Source organism: Triplophysa dalaica, chromosome 4 (genome assembly GCF_015846415.1).
Source record: "Triplophysa dalaica isolate WHDGS20190420 chromosome 4, ASM1584641v1, whole genome shotgun sequence".
NCBI classification, from domain to species: Eukaryota; Metazoa; Chordata; class Actinopteri; order Cypriniformes; family Nemacheilidae; genus Triplophysa; species Triplophysa dalaica.
In genome coordinates, this window is record NC_079545.1 from 6,751,366 (window position 1) to 6,776,510 (window position 25,145).

Below are 25,145 nucleotides of genomic sequence, written 5' to 3' on the forward strand. Positions count from 1 at the left end.
TGCCATGTTTTCCATTGTGTTTGATTTCCCTTCTGAATGTTATACTGGAGTGCCTCTTGATTGTAATCGCAACTGTATTGATTGTTGGGTACCTACAGAAGTAATTACAGTGTGTTTTCCTGAATTTGAGTGCTCAATGCGAGGAAAATGGATTGTTCTGTTAGTCCTCTTAAGATGTGGTTGTGTCTATTATTTGAAGAAGTGTTCAGATGCAGTGCTCATGCAGAAAGTTGCATCATATTTCAGTTTCAGTTTCCCCTCTCAAGTGACAAGACCAAACCTTCACCAAAAGGGCAAACCAGTTATGATATCTTTGTTAGCTACAGTCATGTGCTTCCTTGGCTGTGTTTCTCATGGCTCACACATTTTAATCCTGCGAATGACCCAATTAGCTGTTTAGATGATCAAATCAGAACACAGATGCAGTATATGCTTGATGTTGATCTTGTTTTATAGTGTGCATAGATGGTTAGTGTACGTACGGATATGTGTATGAAGAACAGAACCTTGCATTGTGCATTTGTTAAATTGTTGTGTTTATTAGTACAGGGTGGAGATTTTGTGTTTATTAAGGCTGAAGTTTTAGTAATGAGGAATTCATCTGTTGTAATCATGATAACATCGATGATCTACAGAGGCGGTTACTTTGTGTTTTACTGACATTTTAAATTGAATGACAAAATAATATGCTGAATATAAAAGGTAACTACAGGGCATGTATGTGCCTATTTTTTTGGAAGGGTTCATAAAATTTCATAATATGGCTGACAACTGACCTTTATTTAAAACCTTAGAGTTCTTCTGTTCTATCCTTTCCTTGTTTTCTCTCTGGTGACTGAGCCAAAATCAGCTGTTTTAATTTGAAGGGTCACAGAGAGTAAGAAACAAAATGTTATACGTTTTAAATCGCCTAATAACATATTGTAGTGGGAAAAATATATGTAGATTCGTTTTTTTTAATATTTTTATAAATGGATATTGCTATGGAAGATTTGAAAGATAATCTTTTGGTGGTGTTCATAATCCATGACGGCAAAACATTACAGTTCCATTAAACTGATAAGAGGAGTTTGTAAATTGTACTTTTATTACATTTGTTTCCAATATAATATGAAAGTGAAAGCAATGGATTTAATAATGTTGTTTATTTCTAAGTGTAATATTTGTATTCAATAGAAACGAGCAAAAGGAAACATTTCATTATGTTGACATCATAAACCATTTTACCCCAGTACTGAAATTATAATCAAATAGAAATATTTGCAGTAAACAATTATGGATTTAAAGGAATAGTTCACTTTAGAATTAAAATGTTATGTTTATTTTTTGCCTCATGTCATCCAAGACATCCATGTCTTTATTTCTTCTTTAGAAACTAATCCAATGTTGTGGAGGAAAACATTTCCAGATTTTCCGCCATATAATGGATTTAATGGGGGGCAACCTGATTTGAAGTCCAAATATCAGTTTCTTCGCAGTTTTAAATGCCTATACCAGCCAATGAATTAGGGTGTTTTCTAGCGAAACAATTAGTCATTTTCTAAGAGCTTTTTTACTTTTTAACCACAAATAGACAGGTTGTACCCAACCGTGTCGCACGTTTACGACTTCCCGTAATATGTAATCATGTTGGAAAGGTCACGCGTCTGACGTTAGCAGATGTACCGACCCATCGTTTACAAGTGGTGAAAAGGAAAACCGTTCAGTTGCAACCTGTCCCTTTAAGTTCTCCTTTTATGATGTGTAATTGAACCCAAAACCATCCTGTCCATCCTGTGTCCATATTGTTCACCTTGTATTGACCTTACCTATCTGACCAACATGTGATCGCCTGTTGAGGATTGTTGTACATCTGCAACTGATCCTGTTTTGTATACCAAGTCTACGAACAGTCAATAAAGATGAAGATGAAGCGTCTGCCAAATGCATAAATGTAAATGTAATGAAGCAAAGGACCAACCTAGTCCTACATACTGTATTCTGATCTGTGGATACAAACTACATCAAGTATCCAACAGTATGTAAATGATGAAAGAATTCAAAGTTTTGGGTGAACTATCCCTTTAATTGTGCTTTTTTTAATCAGAAATATATTAAACAATTTAGAAGAACTCTTACCTCTTCCCTGACATCAACCAACTTGTACTTTCTTACATTATGTCGCCTTGCTCAAGTGTTTCTTGTCTGAAGACAGTTGTTATCAGTTGCTGGAATGTAAAGGTCCGTAACGTTATCTTTTAATAAAAGCTGGCTTTTATAGGATAAAGGGACAGTTGCACTGTTAGCAACTGCATCAAAGTGCCTGGATGACTAAATAAGTGACGGTACAGATATGTCATGCTTACTGACATAAGCAGTGACTGATAATTTGTCATGATTCAGACGTTGTCTCATCCAGTCATGTCAGCGAGGGTTTCCCCGCCCCAAACGTGAGAAATCTTGATCCTCTCTCAGCCTCCGTAGTGCTTCGAAAGGGATGGGGTAGAGTGAGCTGTTGGTCTACCGCTAAAAATTACACAATGGTCCTTTAATTTTCCGTCAGTACCTCACACAAAGCTTATCAAATGGCTTTGGAATATATCACTTAAAGTGAGCGTAACACACGTGGTTTCTGCCAATCTCATATTAATCTTGAGTACCTATAGAGTAGTATTGCACACTTTGTATCTTCAAAGAGTATTTAGTTTGATCACATTTTTGTAAAAGATGGATACAGCTGTGTGATTACTTCCGGAATCATACGGTGCTTGCGGGGGGAGGGGTAGGCTGAACTTAAGCACATTGTCAACAAAACACAGAAATCAGTTTCACTCACCGCAATGCGGTTCATGTCGGGCATCTTTTAGCGCTGGGACGGCTCTATATATCCGTTTCAAAAGATCTCCAAATCCAGCGTTATATTTACCGTTTTTATAACATTCATTTCCCAAATCCAGTGAACAAACAAACACCTGAACGTATGCTCTCTCTCTCTCCTGCTTAAAAGTGAAAGTGACATCTGTGGCCGTGCCGCGTGCTTTTCCGGGAGAATTGTCCAGTAAGGGACTAAGAGCAGTTGTTACAAAACCGTTTGACATTTCCGACATTGACATTGAAAAACTTTCCGAAACCTGTATGATCGCTGGTTGAGTGTATCGAGCACTGAAATACTACGTAAAAAGCCCAACCCGTTTTTTGACAAGTTGACTATGTTAAGCATGAGAAGACAGCACGTTTAACAATGTAAAGAAGTCAGAATGCATGAAACAACGTTGCAGGGCTGCTTTAAATATACGCTAAAGTAGCATAATATATTTTCTGTCCTTTGGACTATGACTATAGAGTAGTGTTGCCTGAATATTATTGAATTATTGAATGAATTGTTATTTTTTGTATCTCCCACATACAAAAAAAAACATATATACAGTAAATTGAATTATATAAGGGAGAGTGACAAAGTTTTTTTTTTGGGTGAAGTCTTCATGAATGCGATACCTTTAGAATATGGCAACCGCCCCTTATCGGGTGACAAGGACTTTGCAATGTCATCTGTGATGTCTGCCAAGCTCTCATTTAGCCATAAACTGCAGAATCAATGACTGAAAAGCTTGCCACAGTCACATGTTCTGTTCTCCTCTTATATTTCACCCTGTCCTCCAGTATTGTGCTAGTCACAACCATATTTAATCTCATTACCATAATACAATGATGTCTCCATTCTTAAAGTCCTCTATGATGCCAGGAGGGCTGTTTTATCCTGTCTGCACCTTTTTGAAGGGATGTAACGATATCAAAATCTCACTGTAGTATATATCACTGACTCACGGCTCCCGTCCTGCCTTCCTCACCACATATACATTTGCATTCATAATCATGGACAAATGGATCTATATGCAACGTAGTAACCCAACTCGCAGTCGTCCATTAACCGAGTGTGTGCAGAAATCATACCCAGCAACGATGCACAAGTTAATTGGTCATCTTAATCATTGTGAATGTTGTATGAAGTTTTGACAGAAAAGTAGGTCTACACAGGTCATGCATACAATTCTGGGGACATTAATAAATAAAGATATTTAAAATTGACACTTTGTGTTAAGAGAAATCTCAGTAAATTTGTCAGCAAGACAACACAGGGTTTGGTTGGAACGGGGTGAGATGAATATATATTTGATCTGTTAATTTAGAGGATCTGTTTGAGTGGTGCCCCTCAGTCATGACACTTTATGATATGCTTTCTGTACTGTAGACTTTTAGGTTCTGAGAGGAGAGTAAACCTCAAGTATAGTATTGAAGAGTAAACAAGAGTAATATTCCCTATTGTATCAACATTGTTGTTAAAAATAATTTGATTTCTTAAGCTCATCTCACAAGAGGAATAGACTTTTGTGAGTGATTTTGTGCCTTGTTTTATGGTAATGTCATTTAATATTATACAGTAATATAAATTATAAATAAAATAAATAAATACAATTATTGTACATGATATATTATTTCATATTGTGCATGTGGCACGATGAGGAAATTGCTCTTTAGAAGTCTGTAAATCAAACATGGATGACAAATTGGTTGGGTGTGAAAGCTTATCTTGTTAAATAATTTACCAAGATCATTTCGAAAAGAGTGATTTTACTTTCATTATCTTCGTAAACAAACAAATGGTTCTCTGGGCAAACTCACAATGCAGCATTAAAGGACATAACCTTTGCTCTATTATTCATGAAAGTCAACTCAAGCCATGTCAAATAAATGCTAATGCTTGTGTAAAATAGGACAGATGTCCATTTTATGCCAGTATTACTACACTTTTCAATGACTCACCTGTCTAAAAAACTGTAGTCACTTCACAGCAGGTTTTATCTTTGTAGTGGTTCTTTAAAAACAAAAAGTATGCTTTGGTTTGTTTTTCTAGCTGCAGAACAAGCAACAGAAAGAGTCTTATAGGAAGTGGACAGTCGGCTGCTCTTCCTCGACCACACTCGCCTCTCTCATCACACACAGGTAATCTGTTTAGTATGTGTGTCTGTGTTTTCATGTGTGCACGTCTGGCATTACTGCTTTGATGTCTGAAAACTGCCAGACTGACACAGTTAAACTCCGTTCTAAGCAGGTGCAACATGATAATCACACATATCAAGATGGTCAGTTCTGTTTCTAGTACGTCACCCATCTGGGTGATGTATTCGTAAAAAAAAGGCTACGCAATGTGTAAGATGGGAACGGTTTTTTTTTTTTCAGAGAACAGTTACTAAACAAAACACCATCATTTGAAAGGTGTGCAACAAGCCGTGACAAAGAGTACCGCAACCAAAAATAATTAGATTAAAATGTGTTATCCCAAGTCACATTTTGATGATGATCAATATATGTGATGTCACCTAGCCATGTCTCTGATTGGCTTACTGGCCAATATTCTTTTATCTTTTTGAGCTTCCAATATTTCTCTGTACACCTAAATTACGGTATTGGTCCAAGGGACTTACACTTTATGTGTGGTTTTCAAAAAAATGGAATAGGTCTGTGGGAAAAAAAACAGCTTAAGCAGCAATCTTGATTCTAATTTATGAGCCGCCAAGTGAATTTTCCTCTCTTATTCTAAACACACCATCTCTGTACTCTACTAGAATACTCAGCATTCTTGTTGATTAAATTACAGCATCTTATTGGGATTTAAGTTTTACAGACATGAAATATAGCGGCATAGTTTGCTGGCTCACATCAGCATGAGGTATCAAAAATCTATAGCATTGGTGAATTTAGCAGATTGGTGAATTTGGTTAGGACAGCCCATAGTATTGAAGAAGTAGGGATATGTTGGTAAGCCATCCTTAACAAATCATTTTTATTTGGCCCTTTTTGAGATGTTTAGCATCAGGTTATGACTGTGACTGGTTGTTTCTGCTAAGATATAGACAGAAAGATATTTGCAACAGTCATTGGGAAAATAATGTCAGTTTGTTACATGATGCATTACCCGCATCTTGTTTGCTTTATTTTACAGTGATCTCTTTTCTTATCGGGTGTGTGAGTTTTGTTAAATGAGTCGCCACTAATGAGCATCTAGCATCAGTAAAACTCAGAGGCCCCTCTTTACCAACACCAGGGGGGGTCATAGAGATGTCTGTTAATTAACCATTAACTCCTTTCCATATTCACTCAGGTTAATTTTCTGTAATTATTGCAGGGTAGAAGGCAGTTTTCAGTGTTAGCGGAGGAGAAACACTGGTTCTAATGACCATGATTTGGGATCTCCCAGACTCTCAGATGTGTCCATATTGCCAAAAGCAATCCCTCGAAACAGTGGGGTTCAGCTAATAAGAGCAGAGAGCACATATGGCTACAGAGATGGTGTTAGGAGCCTTGCTAGCCTGCTTCTTGGTTAAAGGGGCAGTTTTTCATGAATTTTAAAATGGATTTTTTATCATTTATTCATTTTGGATGAACATTTGGCCTAACAACACAAAATTATCATAAATGATCTTGTTTGCATATTAAGGATCTTAAGCCATGCAGTTCCTTTGTGGACCAAATTAAAATATTTTATAATTTTGAAAGACATGTTGTGTACATTAAGTTTTTCTATCATAGTTTTATTAATATCTTATACAAGGCAAAGTCTCAGACATTAACATTACTTAATGCATTAGCTGAAACAAACTTACCATGAACAATATATTTTACAGCATTTCTTAATCTTTATTAATGTTAGTTAGTTATGGTGTTAACTGAGTTACAACATTTGATTTTAAATATAAATATATTTAGGAACTATTGTTCATTGTTAGTTTATGTTAACTGTAGTTAGGTATAAGGTATTAATATAAGGTTTTATTTGATAATATTATTGAAATTCTAAGAAGAAACTACTTTGGATCTTCAAATAATATCAACTTTAAAGTTGAACCATGTTAAAAAAAATATTATTATTATTATTAGTATTTTTACATGATTATTATTTTGCATGTGGATGTCTAAATGATGAAACAATAAAAAACAAAACACTTTTTATTGGTAAAGGGATTTTTAGTATTTTTAAATAGTTATTATTTTGCATGAGGATCTCTAAATGATGAAACAATATTAGCACAAAACACTTTTTATTGGAAAAGTTATTGTTAGTACTTTTCAATGATTATTATTTAGCATTAGGATCTCTAAATGATGAAACGATACAACCACAAAACACTTTTTATTGGTAAAGTTATTGTTAGTTTTTTTCAATGATTATTATTTAGCATGAGGATCTCTAAATGATGAAACGATACAAACACAAAACACTTTTTATTGGTAAAGTTATTGTTAGTTTTTTTCAATGATTATTATTTAGCATGAGGATCTCTAAATGATGAAACGATACAAGCACAAAACACTTTTTATTGGTAAAGTTATTGTTAGTATTTTTTAATTATTATTATTTTGCATGTGGATCTCTAAACGATGAATAAAACTGTATTTTGGGTAAATATTATCTTATTATTCCTGTCTCTTCACAGGCACAGAATGTATCCTCTTTTGAAAATAAATGAAAGTATATTTTCCTACTGAGCAGAAAGTACTGCTGGCACAGGAAGAAGTGTTGAGCTTAAACTGTTTTAAATATTGTTTTTCTCCTTTTTCAGGCACTAGTCCTCAAGACAGTCCAAGAAACTTCTCCCCAAGTGCTTCTGCTCATTTCTCCTTTACTCGCAGGTAACCATATCATTTTTAACAGTAGTCATTAAAAATCATTGAAATTATTAAAAAAAGTACTTGTTTTGCAGATGCTAATGCTGTAAAATTCATCCATCTTTATTATTCCTTTAAAAAAATAAAAAATTCTCTATTGATTTACTCATCCCCACGTCATCCCAGATGTGTATGGCTTCCTGAGATATACACAAACGAATAATATTATATTACCATGCTGTCATTTTATCCAGACTTAAAATGTTAAACTCAAACTGTTCAAGCTCCAAATAGCACAAGACTGTCATACGATATTTACTTTGAATATAAATGATTCATTTGTGTTAATCTAAAAAAGGAAAAAGATTCATCTGAGATGATGTCCGGGTAATTCATGATAGAACTTTCATTTCTAGGTGGAGTATTCCTTTGTGTCCAATTCCTTAAGACACTATTCTCTTTTGGGAAAACTATTTATATCACGCTTTATATCTGAGTATGTAGCAGAAAAGTTATAAGCAGTATTATTTTTGGAATGGTCCAGATCTGTCTGGAATGTCGGGAAATGTGAAACATTCACGTAAACAAAATGGTCTTTGATGTGAGCAGCAGTCTCTGACACTTCTGTTCTTTGGTTTGGTTGATAAAAGCTCTCGGTTTTGAAAACCTCATGAGCTGACAGGCTTTCTACAGCTGGAATCTCTTTAACAGTCACATCAACGACTTTAGCAGAGCTTCCATGCTGTTCCGGTAGACAGGAAGAAATGTCTTTTGTTGTTTTGAATTGCTTATTCTTTTTTCAATTATTCTTTTTACTATTTATAAACCTATAGTCACAGCCTAAGAGCAGACTGGTTATTGAAATGACAATTACTGTATACCTTTACTCAGTACTTTTTCCATCACACTTTCTTGTGTGTAAAGACCTCTTCAACATCCGGTGCTGTATATTTTCATTATTTTTTTGGTCCTTGAAATTCTCCACTCCATTTGTGACGTTTGACTTCCTGTGTAATTTCATTTAATCAGCTTGAAGACTCATAGGAAATTGCTCAAATAGCGCTGCCTTAAAAGATAACTATCCGATACTTATACTGTCACTGGCTTTTGTCAGCTCTACTTTTAAAATAAATGGCTCACTCAGAGTTTTTCTTTAATCTAGTGTACGACTCACCTCTGTTTTAGAGAGATGGCTAACATCATCCCCTAACTCAAGCATAGTTCTTGTAATGATTTGGGACATGTATTAACTGAGGACTGCTTGTGTATTATAGAACCGATGGGCGACGCTGGTCCTTGGCATCCCTTCCCTCCTCTGGCTATGGCACGAACACACCCAGTTCCACTGTTTCGGTAAGTACCGTACATTGAAGACGCTGACACGATGACAATGATTTGCAGCAACAGAATAACTATGCACCATGGCTAAAAAAGATGATAAATAGTACAAGTAAATGAGGGCATAGATTTGGTCTGAACATTTGTGGGTATTATAGAGTCAGCTGTACATATGTATCATTATAGGTGCCCCACCGGTCAGTCAGATGTATGTATTACAAAGCTATAATAGTAGTAAATGCAATAGCTATCTTTTTTATTGTTGGTTAATGTCAATACAGTTAAACATGTTAGTGTATGGGGCATTCACTAATGTTAACAGACACAACATTTGATTTAAAAAATGTTTATGTAAATACTGAGATAAATATGGACTAAGATTAATTAATCCTTTTTAAAAGTATTATTCAATGTTAGCTCATGCATTAACTAACAATAAAAAGTTACCATAAAATTAAATTAGATTTTTGGATACATTTTGAAAGAAAATATTTTTCAATTAAATAATTGATCATTTTATATTTATATATATATACATTTTTTTTTATTACATTTATTAATTTTGGTGTTACTGTGAAAAAAGAAATATTAGAAAAATCTGAATTATACAATTTTCTGAAACATGCCCCATACAGGATTCATTTATTTTTTATGTTAGAAAGCAAAAAAAAGATGCAACAAAAAAATCTCAATTCGTGCATCTCAATTTTTTCTTAGATTTTATAAACAAAACAAAATCCACTTGCTTCTATGATTTTTTAAAAAGTACTTCAAATTCCCTTATAAATATATTATTATCATTAAAATATTAAATTTATTTAAAAAGTCATAAAGATTCTAATCCCCCAGTTGGGAAACCCTGCATTATAAAATTGTATGCAGTATGTTGTATACAATGAAATCCACTTGCATTATTAAAAGAGTTCATTTGCAATAACAGAAATCCGTTTTTTATTGTGCATTCCATATAATATCATTCAAATTGCAGTTGGGTTGTTGTGAAGTACTAACAAGCACAAATAAAAAAGAAAATGAAAACACGATAAAATAATAAAAAACATGAATTCAGAAAAACTGAATTATCTGTTTTTGCAAATAAACTCTTTATATTATTGTATGTTGTCAGCATTGTCCAAGATGCATTGGTATATTTCCTTTAAAGCTTTCATTTAGGATAGGTCTGTGTGCTTATTTGCACAACTGAACTGATATTTGTACCGAGACCGTCTGCCATGGGTAACAGATGCTGCCATCACTGTTTCTCAATCTGACTAATGTCCCTCTGAGCAACGCCAGATTTGTTTGCTGGTAAATATGTCCCTGAATCTGCGCCAGAATGCCCACTCACTCACCCGTTCGCTCGCTCACTCTCTGGTTGTTTCTGTGTTCAATGACACAGTTGCAGCAGCTGCCCATCCCAATACTATGCTGGTTCGGCAATTATTTTACGCATTCAGTTTACAGAAGCCAACAGGGTTGTGAAAGATCTTCTTGGCCGTCTTGAGGGCTTTTGAACCACACTTGTTTTCTTTTTAAACAGCCAAAGCAACATTGCCCACATGTTAGGTTCAAAGGAAAGGTCGTCCTGCATCTAAGCCCCTCTCTTAAATACTTTTGTATTTGACTGAGGTCTCCATTAACCATCATTTTAAGGTTATCATCTTGAAGAACCATTCACGTGCATGTTCGCATTTTGATGCGTGACATCACATCACACATCAGTTTTCATATTTTTTTTGTCTTCATTCCATTTCTCTTCTTTTCTTTTTCAATGTATTTTACGTTTCATTTCCAGTCGTCCTGTTCATCACAGGAGAAGCTCCATCAGCTGCCCTTCCAGCCCACACCGGATGAGCTGCACTTCCTATCCAAGCATTTCTGCACTGAGAGCATTTCTGGTGACGACTGCAGAAGAGCCACAGCCATGCGTCCCCGCTCCCGCAGCCTTAGGTACGGGGCGCTTGTGTGCAGCTGCTGGAAGTTACAATGTCATACGGAATGTCATGTGTATTGAAATGTGTTTTTCTTGAATTTTGTTACAGTCCTGGAAGATCACCGTCATGTTGTGACCATGAGATTATCATGATGAATCACGTGTACAAAGAAAGATTTCCTAAGGTAAGCATATGACCCAAAAATAAATTCATTTATTCAAACTCAAGTTGTTCAAAACCTGTATATGACTCTTTCTTCTCTGGAACACAAAAGATGATATTTTGAGAATATGTGGGTTATTTGGTAACCAAAATATCTTCATTTACGTTATGCAGAAGAATGTAAGTCATATAGGTTTGGAATGATGAAAGGGAATCATAAAATCATTTTCGTTTTTGGGTAAACTGTCCCTTAAACTAGGTCTCTTCAGGGTCATGTGATTACAGCCTTATGGCAAAAAATGTACAAATAAGTACAAATAGATTTCAGTCAAATCAGTAGAGATATTCCCTGCTTGCAAGTCAAGCTAAACCAGTTCTGTTGGTACCTGGTTGTAGACAATTACTACCTGGTCCAGGCACCACCAACTGGTGCACCTAGTTTTGACCTAATAGAATCTGAAGATGGAGCCATTTTAAAGTGATCTAATGTGAATGCTAGGTATGCTTATTCTATGGCAGTATTGTTGGAGAACTGAAGCTCCAGGTTCATTGTGGGACCTTGCGATTACACACCGTAGCCCTGATGTCTCCTCTCCACCCCTCAGGCCACGGCTCAGATGGAGGAGCGCATCAAGGAGATCATTCAAAGCAACTCCCCCGAGAATGTCCTGCCGCTGGCTGATGGTGTGCTCAGCTTTGCGCACTACCAGATCATCGAGCTGGCCAGAGACTGCCTGGAAAAGTCACGTCTTGGCCTCATCACCTCCCGATACTTCTGTGAGCTCACAGATAAATTGGAAAGGCTCTTTCAGGAGGTAAATAACCTCTCCAGAGGCTTTGCCGCCTTTATTCTTCTTTTTTCTGCAGTATTTGGAATACATTTTCCCCTGTGCGACTAGTCTGCCGTACTTAAAAGCAGAGGATCATCACCTTTCAAGTTTTTTTTCATTGATGCATGCTTAAAAGGGCGCGTATGATGTGTTCTGTCATTGTAATGCAGTCGACTGAGCGATCGGAGAGTGCAGAGGTGACCTTCATCAAGGAGCTGGTAAAAAAGATTCTCATTGTGATTGCCAGGCCTGCACGACTCCTGGAATGCCTGGTATGTTGTCTAGAAGACTTTCTAAAATTAGTCACTTTGCCCCATCACCTCTTACTGTATGTGACATGCTTTAGAATGCTCCTGAAAGTTTAGGATGGTGTATTCAGTTGATTTGAGTTCAGTTGTTTTTCAGAATGATCTGGAGTCTTTTTGAATGATGTATTGATTTTGTCTTGTAGGAGTTTGACCCTGAAGAGTTCTATCACCTCTTGGAGGCTGCAGAGGGTCATGCCAAAGAGGGACAAGGAATCAAGACAGACATCCCAAGATACATTATCAGCCAACTTGGCCTGACAAGAGATCCACTTGAGGGTACATGGCTTAATAAAGCTGTTATTAACTGAAAAGGCATGACTAAAGGCCATTGACAGATCATTTGATGCATATTGCTTACAGAAACAACAAAATTGATTCATTATTCAATTTTTATCAGTCTGCCCCGAAACAAGAAACTTACAAGGCTACTAGCATTTAAGAAGAAAGTTTTATTTAAAGGGATAGTTCACCCAAAAATGAAAACTGTAATTTGTTTACCCTTATGTCGTGCAAACCTGAATATGACTCTTGATTCTTTCTTTTGTGAAAGGAGATATTTTGAGAAATGTCTCAGTGGTTTTAAGTCTATCCAAAGGAAGTCAGTTGGGGCCAATGTTGTTTGGTTAGCAACTTTTTTCCAAATCTCTCCTATTATGTTCTGCCGAAGAAAGTCAAAAAGGTTGGGAATGACATGATGTTCATGACATTTATGTTCATGGTCCAGAGCCTAGATACATTCATTCTTTTGTGTTAAATTTCCTGAAGCCTTACATACTAGACATCCTGTAATGAACCTCCAATTTTGTTCTCAAGACTACCATTATCGCTAATGAGAACTGAATACGCCCATAGACCTTCTGCCTCATCTTCTCTGCCAAGAAAGTTTTGGTTACAGAGACCTCCTAGGCTTCTTAATCCTCAGAGAACGTCCAGATAATTTTGTGTGAAGATTGGAAATGGAGATAGGCAGCTGTTCCAAGGTCTTTTCCGATGGGTTTAGGTCCCTTTAGAGACAGCTGAACGACCCTCTGGTTCATTTACCTCCTGCTGTTCATCGGTTACTGTTGAAGCCTCCTGAGTCTCGCCTCACCGGGATTTGTTTGGAGTGGCAGTTTTTCCAAGTAAATGTTTCATGATGTGTGTAAACTTACCTCTGGTTTCCACACCATTTAACTCGTTTACAATCCACAGGAGTCAGCACTGGCAAATTTCTCTTTTGGAAGAAGCGACTCCTTTGTTTTTTTTTACTGAAGAAGACAAAAACAAAGGTGGAGAAAGTGTGGATTTGGCAGTAATGTTTTCTGTATTTGCACATCCATGCACTTGACGCTCGGGGCCATTGCTTACAAATGACATAATAAAAAAATCTTTAGTTTTAAAATGTTCTCTGATAAAATATGCAAACAGTTTTGCATATTAAAATGTTCCTGGAATGTACTCTATAAATTCTTAACCAAAATTTCACATATTTTTAATTTTATAAATATAAAGCAACAAACTGATGCGATTTTGAAAACGTCAACGCATTTTACAAAAAATCACTTGGATGGCAATGCAAATAAACTGCACAATGTCTTACATTTCACGTAGGCATCTATCGATTTGTTGCTTAAGTTATCCTGTGTTTGCATCTCTGCAACATGCATAACGTTGAACTTCTATCATCTTCGCACTATGCGACAAAATGCGACCAGACAGTCTAGTTCATCTTGGTTTCAATTAAAACTATTTTGATTACAAGATAAGTTTTGATTTCTGAATCTTACAGGATCTTTTACATGTTGTTTTATAGTACAGTGTCTTCTCATTAAATGTAGCGTCACAAACTCTGTAGCTGTAGCAACATGAAAGTTGATTCTTGACGACATGGAGAAAGGGTTTTGAGTCATATTCACCCTTGTCACAGGTCCTGGGACATTGTTCCTAGTTTTCCTTCAACCTGCATTAAACACCTACTAGTATTATTTAATAAATTAGTTGTAGTTAAATGTGAAAATGACCAATGTAGCGAAAAGTAATAAAAATGGTTTCCATGGTTAGGGTTTAAAGCATTCTTCACAAATGAGGACCGATAAAGCACTTTCCAATGTAAACTTTGTTAGCACTCACAATGAGAAATCACAGAAATCTTTTTGTATCCAATAAGGATGTGAATTTGTAGTCCAAGACCTTACCAATGAATGCTTTTTGCAGAAATTGCCCAGTTGACAAGCTACGACAGCGGGATTGCAGAAACTCCAGAGACTGATGACTCTGCCAGTGTAAGTACTTAACTAAACCCTTTGCATGAAAAATTTTACAGGTGAATATATCACATCACAGAAACCTTATTTTTAGATCTCCAAAACACAGAATTATTTCAGAAAAGTGTTGTCTATTCTAAGAACTAAGAATTTGTTAGTATGAGAGTCATACTGTTCATCATGCTTTGTGTCTCTTCTAGTCTCACAGTCTAAGTGCAGCACTACGGGCTCGACGCAAACCTTGTGAGCTGGACTTTGAGATGATCAAACTCATCAGTAATGGGGCCTATGGGTAAGATGAATCAACAGCTGTTTTAAGATGACATAGAGTAACTGTCTTAATTTAATCCACAACCATATGCAGAATAATAGAAGAATGTTTTATTATGTTGTAGCGCTGTATATTTGGTGAGACACAAGGACACAAAACAGCGCTTCGCCATGAAGAAAATCAACAAGCAGAACTTGATGTTGAGGAACCAGATCCAGCAGGCCTTTGTGGAGAGAGACATCCTAACCTTCGCCGAGAACCCTTTTGTGGTCAGCATGTACTGTTCCTTCGAGACACGCAGGCATCTCTGCATGGTTATGGAGTATGTTGAGGGTAATTTTTTTTTTTTATGCCCAATTCCAATATAAAGATCAGAATGGTCTATAAATGGATGTCATGTAAAAACGTAATGTTACCTGTTGTGAAACAAGTGACTGATACATAAAAGACCTAGTAATAGTCAGGATACTTGGTTTTTATTTTGATTTCAAATGTGCAAAACCAAAATTAACAGGTTTGTCTTAAATCAGCCTTACATTCTTTTTGTCAAAGTCTCATCCTCCTCACCCCTTCTAATCTCCACTATATGTAAAAAATAACAGAACTGCTTATATAAGGTTCTTTCCCAAACAAATTCAAACCCTAAAAAGCAATCCGTTGACATGATGATTGTTACTTGTATCATGCTACTCAACATTGATCCCTGCCTGAATTAGCCTTTCAGAATGTATTGTTTCATTCAATTTAACTGAAAAGCATACAATTTGTGCAACATTAATTGGCATGTTATTCATATTCACAGGAGGTGATTGTGCTACTCTTCTGAAGAACATGGGTCCTCTTCCTGTCGATATGGCCAGAATGTACTTTGCTGAGACTGTATTAGCTCTGGAATATCTTCACAACTATGGAATTGTCCATCGAGATCTCAAACCAGACAAGTAAGCAACCGTGTTCAAAATCTGGTTATTAAGTAAAAAAGTACTAGTCTATAAGGGTGGTTTCACATTAAGTTCGATTGCTCCCGCCTCCCCCTGCCCCTGATGGACTGCGTTCATATTATTTTATCTGGGTCCTAACCGCGGTCTGTTTGCGTCATCATGTTTACCCTGTCGCTTGTTACAACGATGCAGGAAAAGGCGGCCAAATGGATTACATTGCTATTATACATGTATGTTTTTGAATCGTTAATTTTGTTACCATAGCTTCAGTACATACTGGCACTTTCGTATGTCTACGAATGTACTGCGAATGCTCTTAAGAACGCTGAAGGCGATCAGAAATTAGATACACAGCTATCTGCTCGAATTACGTCAGTCACGCTCGTCAGAATGTGAAACGCACACAAAAACAAATTTTTTATCAAACGATACGTCATTAGCGATTTGGTACAATTACATTCATATCAGCAGCAAACCGTATTGGCGTTCATATGAACCAGACCTCCATTTTTAACCGGACTCGGGTACAGTTCGTTGGCGCGCACCCAGGTTCCCAAGGCAGTGTTCACATCATCCAAACGAACCAAATTCTGACCTTAATCGAACCCAGGTGCGCACCAAAAGTGCTAATGGGAAACCACCCTAAAAGAAATCTGGCCAGTTCCTTTCAGACTCTTTAGCTAATATCCAATTTAATGGGTATCCAGCAAGTGACCATGCTAGTGACTTTCTCACTATGACTAATATACTATATATATATATATATATATATATATATATATATAGTGAAGTGAATGTTAAAAATGTAAATGTTAAAGTGTATATTGTGTGATAGTCAGTTGTGGTGATTGTTCGCACTGTGTTGTTACATTTTCACAGTTTGTTGGTGACTTCAATGGGACACATCAAGCTGACAGATTTTGGCCTGTCGAAGGTGGGGCTGATGAATATGACCACTAACCTCTATGAGGGTCATATTGAAAAGGATGCCAGAGAGTTCTCTGACAAACAGGTACATGTGTTTTGGTTAATTGCGTCTCAAAATCTTTCCACAAATTGTAAATAAACATATTGTTTGCAAATGTTATTGATTTCATAACATGTTTAGTCGCTGTGGTTACATGACGATCTTTCTTACCCTTGTTTGATAAACCTTTACTAACATGCAAATGCTAGCAGCCAAATCATAACATTTGCTGTCGGTCTGCATATTGGCCTTCTGCACACATTTCTCCAGGTGTGTGGGACGCCGGAGTACATTGCTCCAGAAGTGATCTTGAGACAAGGCTACGGGAAGCCTGTGGATTGGTGGGCAATGGGCATCATTCTGTATGAGTTCTTGGTGGGCTGTGTGCCATTCTTTGGAGACACTCCAGAGGAGCTGTTTGGCCAGGTCATCAGTGGTCAGTCACATTCTGATTTCTCTTGTGCAATAAAGTCATGCTTCATTCAGGCGAGACCTTTAGCAGGTGCAGATAGTGTTGCAAGAGCCCCTACACTAGATCTATGATCTATTAGAAACTATTATCAATATGTTTTGTTAATTATACACATAATATATGTGTCACATTACACTTAAAATAAAACTAATTGGGGACAGTGCTGTCCGCTTACCAACTTCAAAATATCTTTTGTGTTCTGGAGAAAAAAAAATGTCATTAAGGTTTGAAATGAGGGTGACAGAATTTTCATTTTTGGGGGATGGATCAGTTTAAATTTGACTTAAAAATGTAAACTCCCCAAATATTTTTGAGCAGTCTTCTTTTATCCATTTAAGCCACATGCACTCAAACCCCATGACTGAGGAAACACCAAATGGTTTCTGTAGCCGTTAGTTGTTTTTTATTATGGGTTTATCATGGGTGTGAGTCTTAATTAATATGCCCAGCTAGCTGCCATCGCCCTGGGCTTGGATACATATTCATGCTCTTTAATCTGATTCAAATTTGAAGCATGTGTTGCTGTAGAGACTGTCACAAACATACATTATATCTCCTCATTTACTTCACCCTTCTGGCATTTCAGCCAAAGTCTCTCTTTCTTTTTTTCTGACGAGGGCTCGGTTTTGTTGCTTAGCATTCATTTGAGTTTTTTTGACAAGGGCTCGATCCATGTAAAATACAAAACAAACAGCCCCTGGATATCAATGCATGTTAGGATGTTTTATGCATGGATATTTATGCGTTGAAGAAATGTTGATGTACGGTAATGACCCCATGTTTAAATTCATATGTAAAATATTCTTCATATTCGTGTGTGTGATGCTGGGAATGAAGCAGTGGGGTTCACTGTTACAATGAAGGCCTGACTAAAACCAAGACAGGCTTTCATGTTGAATTCAAAGGTTCAATTTAACATGAAAATAATGGTGTTCGGAAGAGTTTTGATTTTATTTGAATTGGATGATGGGGATGATGAAACTGTCTGTTTGCTTTTCTCTCAGATGAAATAAACTGGCCGGAGGGTGAGGATGCGCCACCAATCGATGCCCAGGAGCTGATCACCCTGCTGCTCAAACAGAACCCTCTGGAACGCCTCGGCAGTGGTAAGGGTTGTAAATTAGCACTCGTAGAGTACAAATTGGCTTTGGCAAGTAAATAAAAGAGTTATTAGCCAGTTGGCCATAAATCATTTTTAGGGGTAATAAAGTAGCACATGTTTTTTTTACCGATTACACGATGAGACCATCTTTTTTAGTTCGGCTTCACATTACAAGTCTAACATGCTGAATACGAAAGTCACATGATTTTTTTTAACATTGACGTTACTAACAAAACTAACACATTTTAGTATTATTACATGTACGCAGAAATTACAAGCTACTGGCATAAAACTAAGCTCAAAACCACAGTTAAACAAAAAATGTGTAAATCTTTCATGACAAATACTGTCCTCATGAAGTTCCAGATGTAGTCACCCATCATCTCTTCATCCCACATCCATGCTACAGAAATGTGTACAATTTTCTGACAGTGGCATTTGGAATATATTTTTTTAATAAGTGAACATTTAAACGTAAAAACAAATTAATAAAATATTTACAGCTTCTAAACTTTTTCCATTCACTTACCATTGGCCTGTTTTAAAATTACTTGTGAACCTAAAGCTTCAGTGCTTATAGGAATACATTTTTGGCACATACTGCCCTAAAATGTAGTAAATGATTGGCATACGATCTACAGTAGTCCAAATCTTTGCCTGTGTCCTGTTGCAGTCCTTTCTATTTGGCCTACTAGTTTCTGAGGTAACTGACAATGACACCTATAGTAAACAAGACCAGCATCATTCCTATAGAATCAAACCAGGATGTTTTTATTAGAATTAACAGAGTCCAGCTCTCCATTCAGCCTTTAAAGCAGACATTAGAGGGCATTCACGGGCAATTGTGTTGCATCATTCATGTCTGCCATACCACTTTGCGCCCTCTTGTAAAATGACAAACTCTAGCACTTTTTTCTCCGTTTAGTGGAGACAGTAAATTCTGTGTCTTGAATTGTGTTTTTATAGTTCGTCTTATTTTTTTCAATCATATTATTGTACACAAGACATTTTGAAGCACATTTCAGAATACCATCTAACAAGTGAAAGTTTACACCTTTATTGCTCTCAGCTACTGACACGTGGAGTGAGATTAATATTCAAAAGCTATTATTTATTCCATGCTTTATCATTTCATGCATGTTAAGAACACAGTGCAGTGCTGAATCTTGGCTGTGTGTTGTTATGCAGGAGGTGCATACGAGGTCAAGCACCATCAGTTTTTTCATAGTTTGGACTGGAACAGTCTGCTGAGGCAGAAGGCAGAGTTCATCCCTCAGCTGGAGTCTGAGGACGACACAAGCTACTTTGACAGTAAGTGACAGCCTGACATTTCATGCAGGAGTGAAGTCATCACCCTTCACCATTCATGCATGCAGGGCTAAGAGCCAGTGGCCATCACTGCGTTCGTCTTTAATTTCCAAGGGAGGTTCAGTTGTTCATCTTGATGATAGATTTGTCACATAATATCTAGGTGGTGATGAAGATGGTACAAAGTTTGGAATAATTTCAACGATTAGCTTCTCACTGTATATTTTAAAGCAGCTAATGGAATTTGTCATAGTCCCTTCTATGTTGCTCTCTGAAATGCATTGTTAGGTTTTTAAATACAATCCGTAATTTGAGACTTTTAAAAGGTTTTTAATATTGAAGTAAAATAAACTATAGTAATAGTTCACCTAAAAAAGAATAGCCATTAACTTATTCAGTTTGAAATCTATGACTTAAAGGGATCATATGACACGGCTAAAACGAATATTATTGTTTGTTTTAGATGCAATGCAATGTGTATACATGATTTAGGGCCTGATCAGACAGAACGCGTCTTTTGCTGTGAGACGTGCCTCTTTTGAATTCTTTACTGCTTATGCGTGCCTCACGTTTCTGCCGCCTGCTGCGCCTCGCGTTTCAACTCTGAGCAGAAAACGCTTGACGTCATGTGCGTCATTGTCCAATCGAATGAGTGGAGAGGCGGGGCTAACCCTTGTGGCAACTGAAGTTTACAGATGCTCGGAATGCCAGGTAATCCTTGATCGACTGGAAAGCTCTTTCGGTGGTTACCTAGCAGCATAAAAAAACGCCTGCGCGCTGCTCTTTTCAAAGAGTCACTAAAAGAGCAGCACGCTGCGCCTCACGTTTTCGAACATGAAAAGTGTGTTTTGTGTGTTCGCACCCTTAAGGTTAAAAAACGCTGTGTTTTACCACATACCGTGCATGTTTGTATCTCCTCCTTGTCCCGCATCTCTAAAACGCACAGCTTTTATTCAAAGCTCATCGCTCTGAAAGGCAAGGTGTGCTATGATTGGCCGGTTAACCAGTGCGTAATGATTGGTCGAATAGGCGTGTGACGGAAATGTAACGCCTCTGACCATATTTGGAACATCAGGTTCCAAAGCTATTGTACTGTCAAGTACGCCAACCTTACTTGGTATGACGTGTGGTTGTGTTGATTTTGGTAACGTGTCGTAATGGTATACGTTATGAATACGGGGGCACTGTGCACGCATTAACGGTTTGGGTAGTCGTTGCCTAATGGTTAGAGATTCGGACTCGTGACCACAAGGTTGCCGGTTCGATTCTCAGGGCCGCTGGGTAACGACTGTGGTGCCTTTAAGCTGCAGTGATAGCTGCCCACTGCTTCTGCCAGACGACCTTATAACAATGCGACACACACCCAGGTTTGATCAACTTGCGGTGCGCCTCCCTTGGCTGAGGGTGTCTTGTGATAAAGGGCCGAAACACCCGATGAGGCTCAGGTGCACAACTGACGATGTGTCGCATTGATGGGAACCATACAAAGGGCATTATCAGTAGCACCTCACCAGAAAGCATCTTTCACTCAGGATAATGTGATGAAATTGGGAATAGGAAAGGTAAGTGTGCTATGTAATTCTACAGTATAATCATTTATGAGCAAACAGAGGATGCCTACAGGACTAACCAGTGAAACCTCAGACCTCCTTTCATTTATTCATATTCTTGACTGCTCCCCCTGCATAAGACGTGGGAAATGTCCTATTGGGCAATACGACTGTGCTAAAATTATTATTATAAGATTATTATAACACTCTCTTATACAACACTCTTATAACTCTCCAAAGACACAGAAAAATACACATTTGCACCATATGACCTCTTTAAACATACAAACACCATGTATAAATATATATATGTATATATATCGCATGACAGCATTTTTTGATAAACGGCACCTTTAAAATTATTTAAAGGAATGTTGCTATAACTTAAGATCACATTGACATTACAGCACAGTGTGACACATTTTCTCCTTTCACTTTCAGCACGATCTGATAGGTACCATCACCTTGAAACTGAAGAAGATGACGACGATACCAATGATGAAGATTTCAACGTGGAACTGCGTCAGTTTTCCTCATCCTCACATCGATTCTCTAAAGTGAGTTTTCTGTCTTTCTTTTACTTATTACTCGTTTGTCACACACACTCATACATAATATATATATATAGTCAGTGGTCAGGAGGTGTAGAATGGTTTGCAGATATTGCCCTCTGTTACTATCGATAACACCAGTATCAACACTGTCTGCCTCTAGCGCGCATCTCATGGATCTATGTGAAATTCTTGACATTAGAATATCTATTTCTGTAAAACAGGGGGAGTAAAGGCACAACAAAAACTCATGCACATTCTTGCTCTCAGCCATGAAGGGCTTTGGTGCAATGCAGTATAGGTCGGGTCTAGAAACTATCCTGCACACATTGTGTCTGGTGGATTTTTTACTTGTCTGCTTGTCCTCAATGTGTCAAAATGACAAAGTAAAGGAACACTCTGTACGCTTTACATGTCATTTTTTATCATTAGTGTCGTTTGTTAAGACAAGTATAACTATTATTCATATATACGGTATGAACCAGTGCCTTTTCACTTGTATTAAACTTCTAGATCTAGATTTAAAACTAAATCTAAAATAAAAATGGTTAGTTTATTCTTTAATTATGTTATCTGTTTAGTGATGCATATTCTGCGTATTTGTGTGTGTGGTAGGTGTACAGTAGTCTGGACCTGTCACGAGGTCAGTTGGAGGAGAAAGGAGAACACGCAGAGAAGAAGACTGAAAGTCCACTAACTGTCGACTCACTGAGCTGGACTCCAGACTTCACTGAGATGTACGTCACCAAACCATCTTTTTAGAAATGACAACGTAATAGCTACTAACATTCTTCTTTGTTACTTACCTTCAGCCCCTCTCTCTCTCATTCATCTGACACTGAGAGCACCAGCCTGAGCAGATGTTCAGGTCTCCTGCCCAAGTTTGCCATCTCTGCTGAAGTGGAGGACGGCGATGGCTCTCTGGCTTCGGAAGACCCCAGTAAAGTGACCTTTAGCATTGGGGAGTTGCCTCGGGATGAGCCTGATCCTACTACACCCTGTAGCACCATCAGTAACTCAACCCTCTCAGGTACAGCACATGTGAATGTAAAGAAGTGCATAAATTTGCATTAGCTCTGTGTTTGATCTGTTCTTATGTTTCGCAGGATTTAATAGTTTAAGTATTGATAACAGTTGGATATAAAAGTAATTAGAACTCTTTCTTTGAGTAGGCAGTTTTTCAGAGCACCTGGACCAGGTGCCGTCGAGGGACGAGGCAGTTGAGAGTCCGGACAGCTCCTGTAAGCCCTCTTCTGATACAGTCTCCTTCTTGAGCACTCCCAGACCAGAGATTACAGACAAGCCGTGTGCAGTCAGCAAAGTGCCAAAATCAGTGTCTACCAGCGCCCTGTCACTCATGATCCCTGGAGGTTAGTGTGTTAACATAATGTGTATAACCCTTCCTAGAACCTATCCACACAAAAAAATCTATTTTTCTCTCCGTTTTGGCCTTTCGTCCACACTCTAACAGCATTTTTGTCAACGAAAAACTGAGCATTTTGGAAACTCGTGTTGTAGTGTGGATGAGGAAAAAAGAGGCGTTTTAAAACGATTACGCGTTTTTCTTCATGTGACGCAGTTGTTTCGGCTGCTCTCCTCTTTGATTGATCAGTTCATGCATACGTAAAATTGCATTTTAGGAGACGGAATATTAAATTACTTGCAGTTATTTTTTGCAGTTACTGTGTTATATGTTTGGGAGCGGAGCGTGAGTTAATTTGCACATACGCTTTTGCAGCCTTATAGTCTTCTGTTACCCGCTGCAACATCTCTAAGTGACTTCATTGTCTATCTATCTAAAAAAAACTGTGTCTTTGCTCCACATTGCTGTGACAAGGCAGAGAGTAAATAAACGGCTGACAGAAATGACACATGCAGACGGTCTTAGGTCTCAGTGTGGATGGGCAGCGTTTGGGAAACACTTGAAAATGCTAGTGTGGACAAAGAGCGTTTTGAAAGTGAAAATGCACTAGTGTAGACAGAGTCGTAAACCCTTTATTTGTCCTCATAAACCAAATCGCTTGAAAGATACTAAATGGTGATATTCTTAAAAAAATGTCAAAGGTTTTGGTGAAGGGTATGTTTAGAAGTTGAATAGAATATATGGTTGTGTACAGTATAAAAATCATTACGTCAATGGGAGTTCTCGTATTGTATGTATGTGCTATTTTACTATATTGTATATAAGCTTAAGGTCCTATTTCTGATTAATATTCGATCAACTTCTCAATTTATTTTTTTCTTAATACGGTCGTACATCAAGGAATTTTAAACGGTTAAAAACCTTAAAGTATTAAAACTTTGTATTATGGAAAGTTGCATTTTGCAGTGTTGCATTGTGTTTTTTATTAATATGCTGCAATCTGTTATCTTGCTCCACAGATGTTTTTGGTGTGTCCCCATTAGTCAGTCCTATTTCTCCATACTCACTGTCATCAGACCCCTCCTCCAGAGACTCCTCCCCCAGCCGAGACTCCTCCCACTCTGGTGTCACCAGTCGTCAACCAATCATCATCCATAGCTCAGGGAAGAAATTTGGTTTCACTTTGCGCGCAATCCGGGTCTATGCCTGTGACAGTGATGTTTATACGGTTTATCATATGGTCTGGGTAAGAGTGCATTTTCATCATCGTTAGCACATATTGTTGAATTATATGCTTATAAAACTAATTCTAACTTGTGGGTCTTTTTGATAACAGAATGTAGAAGATGGTGGACCTGCTCATAAGGCTGGACTTAAAGCTGGAGACCTGATCACTCACGTGAATGGAGAAACAGTTCATGGACTGCTTCACACTGAGGTGGTGGAACTACTACTGAAGGTACAGAAAGCAGTCATGATTTTAAAAATACTTATTTGTAGTTATTTGTACTATATGTACTTAAATGTTTTTATTTTATATTATAGAAAGTCTGTTGACAATGATGCTTTAAATGTCATTTTGCAGAGTGGAAGTAAAGTTACAATATCCACAACCCCTTTTGAAAACACTTCAATCAAAACCGGTCCAGCAAGAAGGAATAGTTATAGAAGCAAAATGATTCGAAGAACAAAGAAGCCCAAGAAAGAGAAAATGCAAGAAAGGTAAAGAATACAATTTAGGAAATGTGGTTATTGCAAAAAAAGTTGTAATTGCTTCTGCTTGTTACATTAAAATTGTTGTTAGTGTGTACCATGAACTTTATTTGTCTTTCTTTATATTTCAATATTCTATTTTGTTTTCAATAGAGCGAGTTTGGTAACTGTGGTATTTGTTTCTCTCCAGGAGACGATCAGTATTCAAACGCTTCGCCATGCAGCCTTCTCCACTCTTACACACCAGCCGTAGTTTCACCTCACTGACCCGCTCACTGTCATCAGGAGAGAGCCTGCCTGGATCTCCCACACACAGCCTTTCACCACGCTCCCCTACAGCTGGCTTTCGTCCAACACCCGACTTTACCCAGTCAGGTAGTGTATGACATTTATTATTAATAACGTGATCAATTAATTGTCTTGCTGTTTATAGTGATTTGCCCCCTTA

The 25,145-nt window shown here is 37.5% G+C and overlaps 1 protein-coding gene across 9 annotated transcripts in view; it reads left to right on the plus strand.

Moving 5' to 3' along the window:
• The window catches only part of mast4 (microtubule associated serine/threonine kinase family member 4), a 90,879-nt gene that overhangs the window by 59,486 nt on the left and 6,248 nt on the right, over positions 1-25,145 (plus strand). For 8 of the 9 annotated variants that reach the window (XM_056744919.1, XM_056744921.1, XM_056744925.1 and 5 more), the window contains 24 exons: positions 4,892-4,980; positions 7,599-7,668; positions 8,919-8,997; positions 10,778-10,932; positions 11,025-11,100; positions 11,684-11,893; positions 12,079-12,180; positions 12,360-12,492; positions 14,410-14,477; positions 14,660-14,751; positions 14,855-15,063; positions 15,533-15,671; positions 16,551-16,683; positions 16,909-17,074; positions 18,115-18,216; positions 19,401-19,523; positions 21,512-21,627; positions 22,237-22,358; positions 22,434-22,651; positions 22,794-22,991; positions 24,004-24,230; positions 24,321-24,443; positions 24,570-24,706; positions 24,888-25,072. In XM_056744919.1, the coding sequence (XP_056600897.1) occupies positions 4,892-4,980; positions 7,599-7,668; positions 8,919-8,997; positions 10,778-10,932; positions 11,025-11,100; positions 11,684-11,893; positions 12,079-12,180; positions 12,360-12,492; positions 14,410-14,477; positions 14,660-14,751; positions 14,855-15,063; positions 15,533-15,671; positions 16,551-16,683; positions 16,909-17,074; positions 18,115-18,216; positions 19,401-19,523; positions 21,512-21,627; positions 22,237-22,358; positions 22,434-22,651; positions 22,794-22,991; positions 24,004-24,230; positions 24,321-24,443; positions 24,570-24,706; positions 24,888-25,072 (3,272 nt within the window). The remainder of the gene's footprint in view (positions 1-4,891; positions 4,981-7,598; positions 7,669-8,918; positions 8,998-10,777; positions 10,933-11,024; positions 11,101-11,683; positions 11,894-12,078; positions 12,181-12,359; positions 12,493-14,409; positions 14,478-14,659; positions 14,752-14,854; positions 15,064-15,532; positions 15,672-16,550; positions 16,684-16,908; positions 17,075-18,114; positions 18,217-19,400; positions 19,524-21,511; positions 21,628-22,236; positions 22,359-22,433; positions 22,652-22,793; positions 22,992-24,003; positions 24,231-24,320; positions 24,444-24,569; positions 24,707-24,887; positions 25,073-25,145) is intronic. The other variant, XM_056744920.1, reaches the window with a different exon arrangement.